This window comes from Prunus avium, chromosome 1 (assembly GCF_965620075.1).
Source record: "Prunus avium chromosome 1, drPruAviu1.hap1.1, whole genome shotgun sequence".
NCBI lineage: Eukaryota > Viridiplantae > Streptophyta > Magnoliopsida > Rosales > Rosaceae > Prunus > Prunus avium.
In genome coordinates, this window is record NC_142284.1 from 48,933,535 (window position 1) to 48,951,896 (window position 18,362).

An 18,362-nucleotide genomic window follows, 5' to 3' on the forward strand; every position below is an offset into this window, starting at 1 on the left:
TTTAGTTAGGGAAATGTGTTTTCTTTTCCGTTTGTCGTCTTTCTTTTATTTTAGTTGGGAAGTGTGTTTTCTTTTTCTTTTTCTTTTTCTTTCTGCAACCTTACTCTTTTATTGCCGAAACAAAATAACGAAAATACAAAAACAACAAAATAAAATAAAAACAACAATAATGCAGTAGGAAATCATTTCTTCTCGGTGCTTGGTGTCTCGACCATTGGAGCTTTGAGTTTGGCCCTCTGGCTGTCCTCTTCCGGGGCTTCACGCACAGCTTCTTGGGGCTCATCACTTGAGCTCCCAAAGATCGCAATCTTAGCTTGAGCGTAACTACTCTCGCGATCTGCTTGTTTGCGTTTACCCGGTCGGTCTAGGTCCTCCAGCTGCTTTCGCATGTCGCGAGAATACAACTCTACCATCTTTGATAGGTTTTTATTCTCGTCCCGCAATACTTCTAGCTGGTGTCGATTCACCTCCACTATCCTTGACCTTTCCCTTTTCAAGCTTTTTATAGCACTCTGACAATCTTCAACCATACTTCGCTCCGCCGCCAACTGAGCTTTGAGCACCTCTACCTCATGGGACTTCGCAAGTAGGCGATGACCCAAACTTGCGACTGTTGCTGTACTCTGCACGCTCAGTGCCAGGGCATCGCTCACGACCCGGTTGTCATCCCTTGTCCCCAGAACACGTATATCTTTAGGAGTCACTAAATTTCTAGCCACTCCAATGGCAACATCGTTGTCCAGGAGTATTGAGTCAGTTACTGTCACAGGCCCCCGTGCGGAAGCAAAGTAGGGCATCCATACTGGTGCCGCTGCTTGGCCTCGTGTCTGAGTCGGTGGAGCTAGGTTGAGATCCAACGAAAATGGGTAGTTAGAGGCCATTTGATTTCTCACTCTCTTTTCTTCTTTCTTTCTTTTCTCTTTTGTGTGTTTCTGAGTTTGCGTTTTTTTTTCACCCTTTCTTATAGACTTAGTCTTTGACAAACCCTAGCCATTACAGCATCTGAGCATTTTCTGAATCTCCAGCATTCCTTGAGTCCCACAACCTTCTCGCCTTCCAACCATACCCAACTCATTTATCACGACGTGTCTTTTCTGAACGAACGCGTTCAGTAAAGTCTTCGCGCCTTTCCATGAGCCCGTAATTTTTGCTTGTGGAGTCTGCGGCGCCTCTACGCGTCAACACGTGTCTCGCCCTGTCAGTTGGTCCCTTACACTGAACCGAGACATCATGACCCATGTTCTCTTAAAAATAAAAAATAATAATAAAAAAACGTGTGGGCTTCGGATTTCATTGTGGGTCGGGTTTTCACCGTTGTTTAGGTTTCAAGGTGGGTTAACTTTCTTTTGGGTTGGGCTTTCAATTGTTTGGGTTTTGGTTTGCGTAGGACTGTCTGTTTAGGGCTTACTGTTTTGTCTGTTTAGGGCTTTCTGTTTCGAGTGTTTTACTGTTTCATTTTTTTTTTTTTTTTTGTTATTTGTTTGTTTGTTTTGTAATTTTTTTTTTTGTAATTATTTTATTTTATTTTATTTAATTTTTTTTTTTTTGTGGTTTATATTTACTTTAGTACCTTTCATTTCTTGTTATGACATTGCTTGTTCCTAATTTTTAAACATTGAGGACAATGTTCATTTCTAGGTTTGGGGGTATTGGAGTTTAGCATGTAAAATTGGTTTTTCCTTAATTTTATTTAAATTTTTTTTTTTATTTGCTTGTTTTTATTTTTATTTTATTTTGTTAAGTCTTGCTTTTATTTTGATTTTGATTTTATTCACTTTCCGAACACATTTGATGAGATTGTGATAAATGTTTGCATGACTTAAATGAAAATTGAATTTTATTTATTATTTATTTTTTTTTCCTTGTAAATTTTTATTGTAAAAAAAAAAAATTTAATTAATTGATTAATTTGGCATCATTCTAGCATGATATGTTCGAAACCTTCTTTGCACTTGCCATTTGTTTCATAATTCTCCAATTAAAGGATTTGCATGACCCAAAGAATTGTATCAAGCATAAATTAGACTTATATAACCATAAATGTGAGCTTTTGAGCCTTGTGCTTCATTTCATGAGTGTTATACACATACTCTTATTTTCTTGTCATCAAAGTTGTTGTTTGATCTCATTATTCATTGATTTGGTTGAATACTTAAAAGTCATTCATTCTTTTGCAATTCGATTTCATGACATTTAAGAAATGATATTAGGCCCTCTTTGGATCGTTTGTACCTTTCAAGCTAACCTTATGCATGCTTAAGCATGATTTTCCATTGTTAACCATTTTGAGCCTACATGTAAACCTTTTCTTTCATTTACCAATTATATTTCCTCGCCTTAGCCTGAAAAACAAATATTTACCTTTCTAAGGAACTCATGAGCTTTAATTGGGATGTGTTTTTCATACTAAGTTTAGGAATTGGTGTTACATTTTGAAGGAAAAAAAAAAATCACACAATTGGTGAAAGAAAAGAGAAAAGTTGTGATTAAGTGGTGGTTGAATGAAATTTCATTTTTGGGTTTCATTTTTGGGCCTTCAAAATAAATTGGTGTTTAAGGAAAGGAGTATGAATAATTGTAAATGAAGGTATAAGGAGTTTTGATCGTGTAAAAGAAAAAATCTAATCGTGATGATTCGAAGTCTTGTAAACAATTGTTTTATGCTCTTATATTTTGAGTTTCTTGGACTTTGTTTTATCCATACCCTTCATTTCTTACTCACCTTACACCCTTGGCCCCATTACAACCTATGTTAAAGACCTAAATTGATCTTAAATGTCATGTGGTTGAATTGCATTCATTTTTCTACTTTTAAGTGCTTGGCATCCTTCTTGAGATCATATTAATGCAAGTTCTTCATCTTTCTATTTCGAGTTAAGTCTTTATGGTTTAACTCTAATCTCATGTTTATAACTGAGTGTTGCATTATAGCCCTCTTCCGAGTGATTCATTTATGAGAGGACAACTTTGGTGAGATTTGAAGTTGAACTTGTGCTTTGTATGATTTTTGAAATTGTGTGAAAACTAAGATTGGGGAATTTGTTGCATTTGGCTATCACACTACCACACTTTGAGCATATTATGTTTTGAACTTTGCCGCTTTGTGAATAATGTTTAAAATTGAGCTTTTATTGTTAAAACTTTTGAGTCATGTGCATGAGTCATTTCTCTTCAGAAAATGTTCGGAAAGATTGTTTTGAGTTCTTTTTATTTTTGTAATTTTTTTTGTTTTGTTTTGTTTTGTTTTTGTTAATGTAATTATTATTATTATTTTTTATTTTTTTATTTTTTTGTTGTTTTTTATTTTGCTTAAGGACTAACAATCTTTTAAGTTTTCTAATTACCTTGTTTTACAGAGTCAGTAAAACGTTTGTGGGTATCGTATCTGTTAAACCCTCAGGAGACACAACTCCTCCTACTAGGGATGCCTAGAGGTTTAAAGGCTTGTTGCATATGCTCAATGCAATCGAGTTACCTACGAAAGTGGTCTAGTTAACTTCTTGTTGTTTTTATCTTTGTTTTCCTTTTGTTTTGCTCGAGGACTAGCAAAATCTAGGTTTGGGGGTATTTGATCGGTGCATATTTACATATCATTTTGTACCCTTCTAGCTTATGATTTGGTTATGTTTTTGAGTTAAACTTGTGCTTTTAATCCTTTTTGTGTTTATCTTTCAGTTCATTGAGCTTTAGGTAATAATGAGGGCTTTGGATAGTAAATGATGCAATCCATGCATGTTAGGGCCTAATTTGGATGAATGGATGAAGAGCTTAAAGACAAACTCAATTTTGGCTACAGTCCCCTGCCAGCCCAGTTTCGTAGGTCATATTGCAAGCTTTGTTTCAGCAACCTACATAGCTCGGATGAGGCCACATTCTTCATGAATGTTGTTCCAATGGTTGTGTAATATAACATATCCAAAATTCAGCCCCATTGGATAAATATGGAGTCTGTTACCTAGCAAACACAGAGCCATGCTCAGGATGGATTTTATCAGCGCGCAAAATGAGTTAGCAATTTGTTTTGGCCTTAACTTCCTCCTCCGACCTTGGATTGGCCCAAATGATATATGGCTGGAAAGAAGACATTCTGAACTTCAAGTTTGAGTGCTTAAAGTCTTAATTTGCTTAAGGGAAGCCCAATTCGTAAGCCCTTGAAGTTGCTGGTCATGCTGACCTCAGGATGAGCTATTATTTCTGGTTGGAAGCTTGGTCATGGTGACATGAAGATGAGCTAGGGCTGCTGGTGGTATGCATTAGTGAAGTGCATCAACCATTTCAGATTTTATAAAACAAGTGTTGTATGCATTAGCCATACTTAATTCAGATTTTCAGCTTCCTTAGGCCTATATATAGTGAGGTTTCCCAAGCTTGTAAACACACCCCAAGGGGGGGAGCTCTCAAACACTTCTCTAGAGCTCCCTTCCCTTCTCTCCCTCAAATTCTCTTAGTTTTGCTTTCTAGTTCTCAATTCTAGCTTTCTTTAATGTTTTCTTAGTTGTAATTTATTTTTCTTGTAATGTACATTCTTTCTTAAGTATTCAAGTTTAATTAGTTTTCAAGTTTCAATTATGGTTTTTGTTCTTATTCATCATGCTTATAAGTTAATATGCTAGTTTGAATGATTGATCACCATTTAGGCTTGCATGTTAGCTATCTTGGTTTGAATTAAGAGTAGACACCATGCTTTAATTCGAATTGAACTATGAATAGGAAGAGTATGTATGGACATTCGACAACAGGGATTAGATACATGCTTGGTTGTTTAAATTGTTCTTCTATGCTTAATGGGTTCCTAATGCTTAATTTTAGGTTAGACAACAAATGATCAAATTAGGGAATTAGGAACACAAGGTTATGACCACACACCATGGCTTAATCATACTTTAGCTAGAACCAATCCATTAATCTAATTGAACTTGGGAACTTATTTGCTTGAGTTATTTCTTCCTTGTTTTATTTATTTCCTTTCTTTTTCATTTCTGTTTTGTGTAGGGAAAATGAATTGGATCATTCAATCACCAATCCCTGTGGAATCGACCTCGCACTTACATATGCTATACTACCAACGGTTCGTGCACTTGCGAGTATCACAAGTTGAGGATGCAGCTTAATCCATTTTGGTGCAGCTGAAATCTACACAACAGTTATCAATCAGGATATTATTTTCTTGATTTGATTTTAATTATTTTCTTATTAGTTAAGTTTTAGGAATATTCTGGAACCTAGGGTTTCTTACGATTTTAGGGTTTCTTTGTTTTCTATTTAAACCAACTCATGGCATTGTATTAATCAGTTTTATCATATTATTAATCAAGTTTAGAGATTTTCTCTATTTTCTGGTGGATTACAGTCCCTGATAGATTTCAGTTTATCTTTTTGGGTTTAGAAGTTTGTCGATCCGTAAACCCGTGCTTCTGTGCTGCATCACCTTTTTTCTCCCTATAAATGTGGTCAATCACACAATTACCCACTTATTGCATAAGATTACAGCAGTTGAACAACAAAGTGGCCATCGGATGTAAACCAAGGATGTGAGCAATTGAGACAACAAAAAAATGGATGTGGGCAAAAGGAATTCTTATATATATATATATATATATATATTTTATATATTCATCTTTTTCAAATTTACATTTTATATATATATATGCACAAATCGCATTCTAACCGGTTGAACAAAGACTTCAATGTACCAATCTCTATCTTAAAAAAAAGAAAAAGAAAAAGGCTAAAAATCACTTTTGGTCCCTGTAGTTTGGCACTTCAACTCATTTTGACCATGTGGTTTCAATTCCGTCAATTTTGACCCTGTAGTTTCGTATTTGTAGCAATTCAAGGACAAGTTAGTATTCCTGTAATTGTTTTGACGGTGCAAGGGGTAATTTCGTCAACCCAAAATCCCTGAGCATACAAGCTCGTTTGAAACTCCCCTAATTTCATATTTGGGCTTGAAATTATTCATTTGGGTTTAGGGTTCTTCAAAATTGGGCTTAGTGGTTGAATTTCGAGCCCTAATATGAAATGGGGAGAATTTTAGACAAGCTTTTACGCTTAAGGGTTTTGGGTTGATGAAATTGCCCCTTGCATCGTTAAAAAAATTGACAATAATACTAACATATCCTTGAATTGCTACAAATACGAAACTACAATGGCAAAATTGACGGAATTGAAACTACATAGTCAAAAGTGATTGAAGTGCCAAACTACAGTGACCAAAAATGACTTTTGACCAAAAAAAAGAGGCAATGAATTTGCATTGCATTGAAGGCAATGAATTTGAATTTCTCAAGCCTGAAGGAGCTAAGGCCTGGAGTCTCCCCTTGTATCAACAGCCAGGATGTCAGTAATGCAAGCTGGTACCCCATCAAAGATATGCAGACCTGGATTAAAATCAAAACTTTTAGCAGTCAAAGCATCAGGTGCACAGTTCTGTTCACAAAAAATGTGTCTAACTGAGCAATTCCAATCAGCACTCATTTTTAATTTGCAGCAATTAATGATGCTGAATAGGGGGTGGGTAGAAATAGTATAAATGAATAAACCAGACTATGAGGTTAGGAAGAGAATAGACTTGCAAGAAGACATAAAACGTCACCACCTCACGAGCCATAGAGACATTAATTAATGTACAGTAGTATGTGTCTGTCTTTTTTCTTCAACCTAACAACCTTATAATAAGTTACGATTTGTTAGCCATAATACTCCATAGAAATCCATTTGTTAGCCTACCCAAGAGCAGGAGCAGGGGCAGATCCACATAGTAAATATCTTTGTCCTTTTACTTTCATTTATTTTTATATTACTCCATTTACTTAAGTTTACAATGTAAATAAGAAAGTAACCCCCATTTGGATTCAAATATAAATATTAGAAAATCAAATTCCCACCAAATCAAAATATGAAAAATCGGTTTTAGTGCAAAATATGATTTAGCAGGCTAAAAATGATGGCTCATTAGGTTAATATATACTTCATACTAAAATCTCATAAAATCAAGTTTTCTTATTTGATGTGTAAGGAATAAAAGTCGCCAAAAATTATCTTGAGAAAATGATTATTCCGAAAAACCATATTTCATACTTAGCCAATATTTTTATATAAAACAATTTTTCATGAATGATATGAATGTATGAAACAACCTAAGGTCAATCTAGGTAAAAAGCCTAAGATGTTCAATCTACAAAGAGTTTTACAAGAATAACCTAACTCTTAGGTATTGAAGAAATATGTGCTTGAATAAGCTCCCCCTAAGACAGTACTCATAAGGGTTCAAAGTTTGAGAGCTAGAACCTAAAAGAAATGCAAATAAAGTCCAAAATCAAAACGATGACGTACCTCAAAAATAACGTAAATGCCCTAAAATGAGCATGATTGATCTAATATATGCCAGTCGAATAGGACGAGACGCCTTGGGAGGCGAAGAGTATTGCACTAATTTTTTGGTTTATTATCACATTCTTAGAGATATTTCTAGTTTATTGCAGTGTGTGTCTATTTTTTGAAGTTGATGCAGTTCTCTTTGATAATGAACATAAGTATTTTGTATGGTTTTATCTATTAACTATGAATTAGAATCCTATCGTTTCATTTCGATAGGTCTATTTTGTATAGAAATTTTTGTAACCTTTCACACATTGACCCCCGTAATGAAAATTCCTGGATCCGCCACTGCCTAAGAGCATCTGTCAACTCTCTTTCCTTAAGCGTCTTGGCTTGATGGATTGTTACAAGCTTGAAGCATTGCCGGAGCTTCCATCTAGCGTGCAATTGTTCAAGCTTTTAATTGTGCTTCACTGGAAACATCTGGCGTAGGCATAGGATTTGAATTTTTCACTAACTATTTCAGACCGGTAGGGAAGCAGCAGCAAGGCAATAGTACATACGAATGTGAGTTTGAATTTCCTGGAATTCCAGAGTGGTTCAATGATCATAAAAGTGTGGGACATTCATTAGCTGTGGCTGCGTCCAGGTTGGTTAAGTGATAAGTGTAGGGGAATTTGTTGTGTTTCGAGTTATCCATTGGATTCACCTGAAGCTGTGTCGGTGCCAAGTCAGCGCTGGTTAAGCTACTACACACGTGAAGGATCCGGATCCATATTTAAATGCAGCAACCTGGATCCGTATCAGTTTTTTTTTCCTTCTTCCTTCCTTTCTATGCGTCCTCCCCCATACCCAAGCCTTGTAACTTTCTTAAAAATTGAACCAAATGATTCGGAATTTGTGGGAGGTGTGATGTGTGTTGTTTTGAAACAAAATTGTTAGAATTTAGGAGGTGTGATGTGTGTTGTTCTGATACCACTTGTTGGTTTATGTGGTGAAGGGGTTTAAGATAATAGATAATAGTTGAAAGAAAGTGATTTTATTAAATTTGGAGGAGAATAGTACGAGGCTCGGTGTAGAATAATTGGCCTCCTTAGTATTTTGGCTTATTAACCATCACACTTGCTTATGGTTTGGGCTATTTGGGCTTTTCACTTAGATTGGTGAGCTTATTGGCTCCTCAACATAGCTTACTTTTGGAGACTCTCTTGTTGGCTCCCTTAAACTAGTTTTGGTTAGCTCTCTTATAGCTCTCATATAGTTTGGGAGTTCTATTAGTTGATTCCACCTTATATGAGTACAACCATGCCTATTTATAGGCTTTGATTGCCGACATACACAGCCACCGACTTGGGCTTATTCTTCATTTCTTAGAGCACTTCCAGCAGTGAAACCCTTGCCATGGCAAGGGGGGGCTAGGGCAGCTACTATTCACATGAATAGTGGCTGCCCTTGCAAAAAGCAATGTGTGTTTCCAGTAGTTGCCATGGCAAAGGGAAAACACTATTCATTTTTTTTGTTTTTTTTCACATATTTGTTTACCTAAACAATTAATTTGAACAATATTTCTTTGAAAGATTTTTGGTGTGGGAAGTGAAAAATATGACTAAGTATTTATTTTAAAAAAAATATGAATTTTTTTGTTTTTGTTTTTTCCATTTTTTTCGATTTTTTAAATATTTTTTTTGTTGCTGACGTCAGCCTCCCTCGTTTTGGATCTGGGGCTAGACCTGTCCTCGGGCCAGCCCGTCTTCATGGCCCCCACATGGAACTCGGGCCAGCCTTAGCTGCTGGAACCCATTTTTCGCCCAAAACCCCCCTAGCCTGAGTCCAAAACTAGTTGCTGGAAATGCTCTTAGCCACATATGTGTCTTGTAGTAGAATGTTCTTCAAACTTCAATTGCTTTTGTTCCACCACCTTGAGCATTCAGCCACTGCTAGCTTGTTGTAGAATATTCTTGCATTGCCATCTTCATCTTTTGAAGTCTTGACTTTTCTAGAATTGTGGAGAAGACTAATGAGCATTATTTTTTCAACAAAAATAACAGTAAAGAAAAACATGTAAGTTGTAACGAGGATGAAGAACTGATTTGGGGAAGAGAAGATTAGGCTTTACTTCTAATGTTTTTTTATTTGGTGTTATTTTCATAGTCATTGGATGATATTTAAATGAGTTGACGTGTTTAAAATAAAAGTCAAGCAGATCATGGTAGAGAGAATCCAAATAAAATGGATTATGATTAGTCAGGCAAAGTGAGCTCAGCAACTGAAATACTTTTTATAACTTAATTTTCTAGTTACAAGTCAAAGCACGCTTTCGCCAACTTCCTCAATTTCGACCTTCATTTTATAATGAATCTTTAATGAGTCAATTAGCACATCTGAGTCAGTTCTACTATTACTATGACTTGAATTCAATTCCTCTTCAAACTTCAAACTCTTGAATGAATTAACTTCAATTCTTTTCCGCTGAACCTTTCAAAGTAATATTTCTCTTCAATTTTCGCATTTTCAACACTCAAAACTACAATTTAGAAAGGAAACAAAAGATTATAATTTAGAAGATTTTGGGTGTTGAAGTTGAGGCTTCACAATCACGAAAATAACTTAGAAACCGAGAAACTTAGAATTTATAATATTTTCTCTCATCATGAAACACTTTCATCCTTTGCCAGCTAAAACTTGAATTTTTTTTAATCAAGTGAAAATTACATTCATAATTCGACCACAAATGGATTTTAACCTAATTTTGTATGCCGATACATTTATCATGCCAGCTTCCATGCGTCGATAGGTGTGAGTAGTAGTGATTAGTGATGAGGCTAAAACCATGTAGATATTAACATTAAGCTGATATTCTTAAGTTGAGATTCCAACTCTAGAGTATCTATAAGTTTGTTGAATCTTATAAAATATTATACCAATGATCACATAAATTCCAAGTATATACCCTTCATACGAAATTTCATTTAGATTGAGTATCAAAAACAGCAGGCCCTACTCTGTTGGAAGAGGTCCCCACTTTGCGCTTGACCGTACCTCGAGAGATTTAGTTTCCGCAGTCGCGCGGAGGATACCCTGGGAAACCAAAAAACAGCAGGCCCTTGAAAAAGATTGAAAGAAACAGAGTTGAAACAGGGGCAGCATGTAGTCATTGTCTACAGGTCAACGGCAGCATATAAAATCATTTATGATGTAAATTACTTAGGCCATTTAAATATCCCAATGCTTAAGAAAACAAATTGACATAACAGCACAGTATTTTGATATAAAATCATTTATGATGTAAAGTACTTAGGCCATTTAAATATCCCAATTCTAAATTGTATTTTGATATCCTTCAAGTACAACATACACCAATACTTTGACTTGGTATGAATACAGCACAGTATCTCTTTCAATATCACGTGTTACTACTTTGATTTGGTCAAGATTCAAGATTCTTGAGAACGCATTAAGACCGTCAAGTTTAGCAAGAAATAGCTATATATTATCAGATGATTAATCGTGTATTTCGTAATTAATTTTTCGTATACAATTGCTTAATTTGAATCAGAAATTTGGATCCTAGTATTTGGTCAACCATCCTTCCATCCTATATAAATACATGTATGTATAAGCCTCTTTGGATTGAAAAACATCATTGAAGCTTGCAAAAACAGATAGAAACATGAAGATGGAGAAAGCAACCAACCTCTTTGGTTCTTTCTTCTTCCTTGTTTGTTTAAGCATTGAATTTTCCTTGGTTGTCAGGGGACAGAACAGAACAACAATCCCAGTGAATGTTGGTGTGGTTCTTGATGACCTTGATTCACCAAACACAAAAGTTTTGTTGAGCTGCATCAACTTGGGCCTCTCAGACTTTTATACCTCTCATGGTTCCTCTACAACTAGGCTGGCTTTAGGCATCAGAGACTCCAGAGAAGATGTTGTAGATGCTGCTGCTGCAGGTCTCTCTCTCTCTTCTTTGCTTTTCATTTTGAATTTTCAACAATTTGATTCTTCTTGCCATCTATATAAGTTTGACCCTTCTATATTCATTTGATAAGACTATTTTTTAAATAGAAAAGTTGATATAGATACAAATTCCTATTGAGGAGTTGGGTTTAATCCTTGGATTTGGTGACTTTGATCCAAATCCTTTGACTTTTGTGCTACATAGAATTACATTCCTTTTTAAATATTTTTTGATGTAATCTTTTTGTTATTTTATTTTTAAAATCATTTTTTGTTCCAATGTTGCCCCTAACTTGAATCGGGTAATAATCATTTATGTCATATTGCCTATTGCCTATTGTCTATTGCCTATTGCATAGGTATATATATATATGTTTTTTCATATTTTCGATAATGTATAATAGTATTTTATGTACCTTTTTTTTTTTATAGGTAACATACAATTTTATTTTGTCTATTTTTGTATCTAATTTATAGGTAGTCTTCTAATTTATGTTCCTAACTTATAGGTAACATGATTTATCACTAAATATTTTTCGTTGCTAATAATAACACTATTTACCTGTATGTCAAGTACATAATTTAAAGTGGGTGCTTGTCTGATTGATTGGTATAATATGTGGGTCTTTACTTTTTATTGATTAAATTGTATTTATCCATAGATTAGGAATATTATCAAGGAAAAAATTCATAATTTAAATTATGGAATTCAATTACAAGAAAATAATGCATTAAATTTAGATTTTCAATGTGTTTTCCTTATTTACCTCAAAGGGTAAAATCGACAGAAAAAAAAAGTAAAAAATGTCAAAGGACCTGTATCTAAAACCAAAAAGCGAGGACTAAATGACAACTAATCGTTTCGGACCTAGATCTAAGAAGTGAAAAGAAGCACAGTAATTAAATTCTTGTCCCTTTTTTAAAACTTGTATTTCTGCTATTGATCAAACAGCTTTAGACCTGATAAAGAATGATCAAGTACAAGCAATCCTAGGACCGAAATCATCGATGCAAGCCAACTTTGTAATTGAGCTTGGAGACAAAGCCCAAGTGCCCATAATCTCATTTTCAGCAACAAGTCCTTCCCTCACTTCCATTAGGAGTTCATATTTTTTCAGAGCTGCACAAAATGACTCTTCCCAAGTCAAGGCCATAAGTGCTGTTGTCCAAGCCTTTGGATGGAGGGAAACTGTCCCCATCTATATGGACAACGAGTATGGCCAGGGAGTCATACCCTACTTGGTAGATGCCTTGCAAGAAGTTCAAGCTCGGGTCCCTTACCGAAGCGCCATACCTCCAGAGGCAACTGATGACCAACTTGTTGCTGAGCTTTACAAGCTAATGACCATGCAAACTAGAGTCTTCATCGTGCACATGTTGCCCTCTCTTGGCTCTCGCCTTTTTGCCAAGGCACAAGAGATGGATATGTTGGATGGAGACTATGTTTGGATCATGGCTAGTGGAATGACCAATCAATTAACTACCATGAATGCTTCAGTCATCAATTCACTGCAAGGCGCATTGGGTGTGAAGACCTACGTGCCACAAACAAAAGAGCTTGTCAATTTTAGAGCTCGATGGAAAAGGCAATTCCAAAAGGACAATCCAACCATAATTGATGCTGAGTTAGATGTTCCTGCACTCTCGGCTTATGATGCTGCTTTTGCATTAGCCATGGCAGTTGAAAATGTTGGGACTAAAAACTTTGGCTTCGAAAAGGCGAATGCTTCAACCAACTCATCAACTGATCTTGAATATTTTGGGGTTTCCCAAAACGGTCCAGAACTTTGCCAATCCTTGTCAAGTACTAACTTCAGAGGCCTCTCTGGGGATTTCAGCTTTGTTGATGGGCAATTACAAAATTCCATTTTTGAATTGGTGAATGTGATTGGGAATGCAGCAAAAACAATTGGGTTTTGGAAACCACAGAGTGGACTTGAGAAAAAATTGAATTTGACAAACACAAACGGTCCATATTCAACCTCTAAATCTAATCTGGCACCTATTTTATGGCCAGGGGACTCTCCCTCTGTTCCCAAGGGATGGGAGATCCCCACAAACGGCAAAAGATTGAGAGTAGGAGTTCCTGTAAGTGATGGTTTTGCTGAGTTTGTGAAGGTGGTGCCTGGTCCTAGCGCTAACACAACCGTAGTTTTCGGATTCTGTATCGACGTCTTCAATGCTGCAATGGCTGCATTACCATATGCTGTTACTTATGACTTCATTCCCTTTGCAAAGCCTGATGGCACAAGTGCTGGCAGCTACGATGATCTGGTCCAACAAGTTTTTCTCGGGGTATGTCGAATTAATGAGAACTTCATTTTCTTCAATGATTTCAGTTTGCCTGATCACTTGAAGTACTTATAATCTGCTGAAATTGAAATTTTGGCTTGTTTATTTGTTCAACAGAATTTCGATGCACTGGCCGCAGACACAACAATTAGAGCAAACAGGTCTTTGTATGTGGACTTCACATTGCCATACACAGAATCAGGGGTTGTGATGGTGGTGCCAATGAAAGACGGCAAGAGCAAAAATGCATGGATTTTCTTGAAGCCTTTGACATGGGACCTCTGGCTCACAAGTTTGTGCTTTTTCGTCTTCATTGGTTTCACTGTTTGGGTTCTTGAACACCGTATTAACGAAGAATTTCGTGGCCCTCCCTCCCACCAAATCGGCACAAGCTTTTGGTTCTCCTTCTCAACCATGGTTTTTGCACAGCGTGACTACCACAACCTCATCATGTTTCATGTTCATGCTTATAATTCTACAATTAATTGTTTTTTTCATCAATTTTTACTTGAATTAATTTACAGGGGAGAAGGTAGTTAGCAACTTGGCAAGGTTTGTGGTGATCGTGTGGGTGTTTGTAGTGCTGATACTGACTCAAAGTTACACAGCAAGTTTAACTTCACTGTTAACAGTTCAACAACTTCAGCCAACTTTTTCCAATTTGAGCGATCTTATAAAGAACAAGGAGTATATCGGGTACATCAACGGTTCTTTCGTCGGTGAGCTTCTGATCCAAAGAGGTGTTGATCCTAACAAGTTGAGGCCTTATAAATCTTCAGATGAATGCCATGAGTTTTTGACAAACGGGAGTGCAAATGGCGGCATTGCTGCCGCTATTGATGAAACCCCCAACATGAAGCTTTTTCTTGCAAAGTATTGCTCCAAATACACCATGATTGGCCCAATATTCAAAACTGATGGCCTTGGTTTTGTAAGCTCTCTCTCTTTACTTCTCTCACAAGTAACGCTCCATGAGCACATTCTTGAAAGACATTGCACACCACATTACTAACACATGAATAACGCTATTTGTATCACATACGTACGTGGCGTCAGTTCATGTTTCATGTTTCTTCTTTTGTACAAATGTACCAGGTCTTCCCCAAAGGTTCACCTTTAGTACCAGACGTTTCGAGGGCGATTCTGAACGTGACTGAGGGAGATGCCATGAAGGAAATTGAAAATAAATGGTTTGCAGGGGATGCAACATGTTCAGATACAAAACCCACCATCTCAGATTCCAACAGTCTTGGCCTTGATAGCTTCTGGGGTCTCTTCCTCATTGCCGGGGTCTCTTCGTCACTATCTCTCATCATATTTGCAGCCTCCTTCTGTTATAGGCATTGGCACAAGTTCATGACAACAGGCGCTTCTGCATGGAAAAGAATCAAGGTGATGCTTAGAATCTTCGACCAAAAAGACCTCAGCTCCCATACTTTTAGAAAGACTGGTTCTCAAGATAGAAAATACATGTACAATGCTGGCAGTATAGCTACATCTGTCGAGGCTTCACCAAACAATAACAGCAGGCGCCCACCAAGCCCACCAAGCCCTGAGTCGATTGGCCGTTCAAACCACACAAATCCACACTCACCTTTCTGAACTTCAGAGGAGAAGGAATATTACAGGTTGTTGTTGGTCAAGAATATCCAGAAATGTGAAGAAGTGATGAAGGAGCTCAAGAACACAATTAATTAGTAAAATAATTATTAAGTTTTCATAATTGCTGTATGATAATTAATCAAATAATATAGCTAGGCATTGTACATATTCACCTTAAAACAATATATATATATGTTTTGTGTATTATAATTTATAAACAATTAGTATATGTGCTAATTTTCATCGACTATGGTCTATAAGTTTTGAAAATGAGGCTGCATGTGAGAACCTCACCTGGGTTTCCACACAATTTGCTTCTTGAGTGGAATTGGGATTGGGGCATATAAGCCTTGCCGGCCCAGACTTGTTTTTGGTAGTTCTTTCTTTTGGACCTCTGGCCTTTTGTTACCCTAAAAAATACCCTAAAAAACCTATTCAATTAATATTATACAAAGTTTTTCATTATTTAATTATCAAATTGGTAGACGTGAGTTTTATGACAGTCAAATTATTCCTGACACTAATTTTTTGTTTGTTTGTTTGTGAAATGGGGGATTAATCCCAATACACACAAAAATTAAACAACGATAATACAAGTTTTAGGAACTTCTAACAAATTATCATCAAAGGTAGCCTTTATCGAGTTAGGAATCTCATTAAACACAAAGAACCCCAAATCAAAATTATAGCTGACTTTCGCTAAACAGTTAGCCACCCTTTTTAATGTAGGACAAATCATGGGTTTGTTCCTACGAAGGAAATTTGAAAAAGGGGAAATTTTGAAAATTAGAAAATTGTGCTTCAAATATGGAAAATCATGCTTGAGCATCAATTATGGCACTAGGAAAAGAAGGAAGGCGTATCGTTGGGATTTTCGGGTTGCTTGATTTCTTGAGAAGATCTATATTATATTTATATTTTTTGAATAAGTTATCAATCAGGATATTATTTTTCAGATATGATTTTATTGAGGCCCAAAAAAGTCACGAGAAGCCCAAAGACATTTAAAGCCCAATATAACATATAATGTTGGTCATGCGTTAATCCAAGCTGTATTTTGGGAATTAATTCATTAAATAAATAATAGTGTCCATGCCATGTGTTCGGTTCATTTTTACACATGATTTTTCATGTTATTCACCTATTATTTTGAGTTAGTTCTTGACATTTTATAGCTTTTTACTTCCTTTTTGTGTTTTCTTAGATTTTACCTTGGATAGAATGAAAATGAGCTAAAAGTGCATTATTGGTTATAAATTCTGATTTTGTTCATTTTCGTAGGTCAACTTCTTGGCCTTGGATCAGCATGCTCCAATGCTCAGATGAGGTGAAGATCTTCATGAAACTTGTTCCAATGGATGTTAACTACAACATATCCAAATTTGAGCTCCATTGGACAAGTTTAGCCTATCCAACTGATCCTATATGTTACAGCAGCTCTGGAAATCCGAAGTAGGCCAGTTTTTTACCTCCATAATGTTATCTTGATTCTTCTTGTTACCACAACACTTGGTAACAAGAAATTACTTTGGTTGAGAGATATTATCTGAAACAAAGAGCATCTTGGTGAAGACAATAACAAAAGAGCCCATCATGGCAAGGAGACAAGGCTTAAGGCTTTAACAAAAGTAATTGTTTTATATTAAAAGATATTTTGGAAAAGCTGGAAAGGAGAAGAGAGGAGTGCAAAGAGCATCAGCCATTGCAATCACATTTTAATTCCACAATTTGCAGAGATTTTAGAGCTGGAGATGAAGCTTGGAGCTAGGGAGCTCAAGGAGGAAGACAAGGGCAACAAAGCAAGAAGTGGAAGAGATTTCCACCATTGAAGACCTTGAGCTCCCATGTTCACAAAATCTGTAACTTCTTTCTAGTTTTGTTTTGAGTTTGTATTTGAAATAAGTATGAGGAACTAAACTCCATAGCTAGGGCTTAGGTTGAAGCCCTAAACATGAATACCTTATTGTTTTGATGCTTTGAGTGTATGAATTTCTAGATGTTGTTGATGAACCCCATTCACTAATTGAATCTTATGATATGTGTTTGCTTCCTTTGCTTAATCACCTTAGGTTGTATGCATGTAGCTAAAGTTGAGAAGTTGTGTAAGATAACCAAGAACATAATTTCTAATTAGCAACAAATGATTGAACTTGTTTAAGTGAGCATCATGTGAATTGGTTTCTTGATTGATTACCTTTGAAAGCATGCTTCTTGAGGTTGTTGGGATTATGTGTATCTTCATGTTTTCCTAAGCAATAAATGGATGGAGTAAGAATCATCCATGTGAATTGGTTTCTTGAATACCTAATGTAAACACCATGCTATTAGGATTCTTGTGATGTTCATATTCTCTTTGAACTTAATGGGTTTTCCTTGTAATTGAATCGAAGTACGAACCATACCTAGGTTCGGTTATGGGGAGGGCACAAGTATTGTAGCACGAACCATGCACTTTACGTATATTAGAGAGAATCAATGCGTCTTGAGCCACGACCCATGGTCTTGATTGCGAACATCTTCATCAATACGTTTAGAGTTCATGACTTGAGTATCCATGAACATGGGTAGAATTGTTTAGGGTGGATTTCGAAACCCTAGTGTTTGTTACTTGGTACTTTCACATTTTGATAATTCATCTCTGCCATTCTCATTTAAATTCAAAGTCCATTTACTTTCATGCATTAGAATTAGGTCACTTGAACCAAACCAAAACACCCCCCCCCCCCAAATTGTGTTGTGTGTGTGTTTGAAACGTTGTGTGTTTTCTTTATTGAATTCTGTTTATTTTCGTAACTGTTTTGGACTTTTGGTTTGTGTCGTGTTCTTCATTTTTCTGTGCTGAATCCAACCGTATAAAGAACGTGAAATTTGGATAAACGGTTGGAAAGTTATAGGCAAAACACTGGACAGAGGTCGAAACTGGAAAAACAGAGAAACAAATCTGCCCAAAAACGACCGGTCATTACTGTTCAGGCGACCGGTCGCACATGAATCTGTCCAAAAACGACCGGTCGTCACTGTTCACGACCGGTCGCACTGTTCATTTTCACTGTTCATGGCACTATTCACAGGTGATAAATAGGTGATAAAAGGGTGATAGAAAGTGTTGTTTCTGTTTTTCTTTGGTTTCTTGTGTTGTTTCATTTCTTTTACATTTCTTTACTCTTTTTTAGTTTCCAATTTGCATTTGT

General features: G+C 36.2%; 1 protein-coding gene across 1 annotated transcript; it reads left to right on the forward strand.

Annotated features, from left to right (window-relative positions):
* The first annotated feature begins 10,893 nt into the window (after positions 1-10,893).
* LOC110749468 (glutamate receptor 2.7-like) lies at positions 10,894-15,324 on the forward strand. Its single transcript, XM_088247041.1, has 5 exons — positions 10,894-11,270; positions 12,230-13,572; positions 13,687-13,999; positions 14,094-14,500; positions 14,665-15,324. Exons 1-5 carry the CDS (start codon positions 10,991-10,993, stop codon positions 15,169-15,171), a joined length of 2,850 nt encoding a protein of 949 aa, XP_088103167.1. The 5' UTR covers positions 10,894-10,990; the 3' UTR covers positions 15,172-15,324.
* Positions 15,325-18,362: the final 3,038 nt, after the last annotated feature.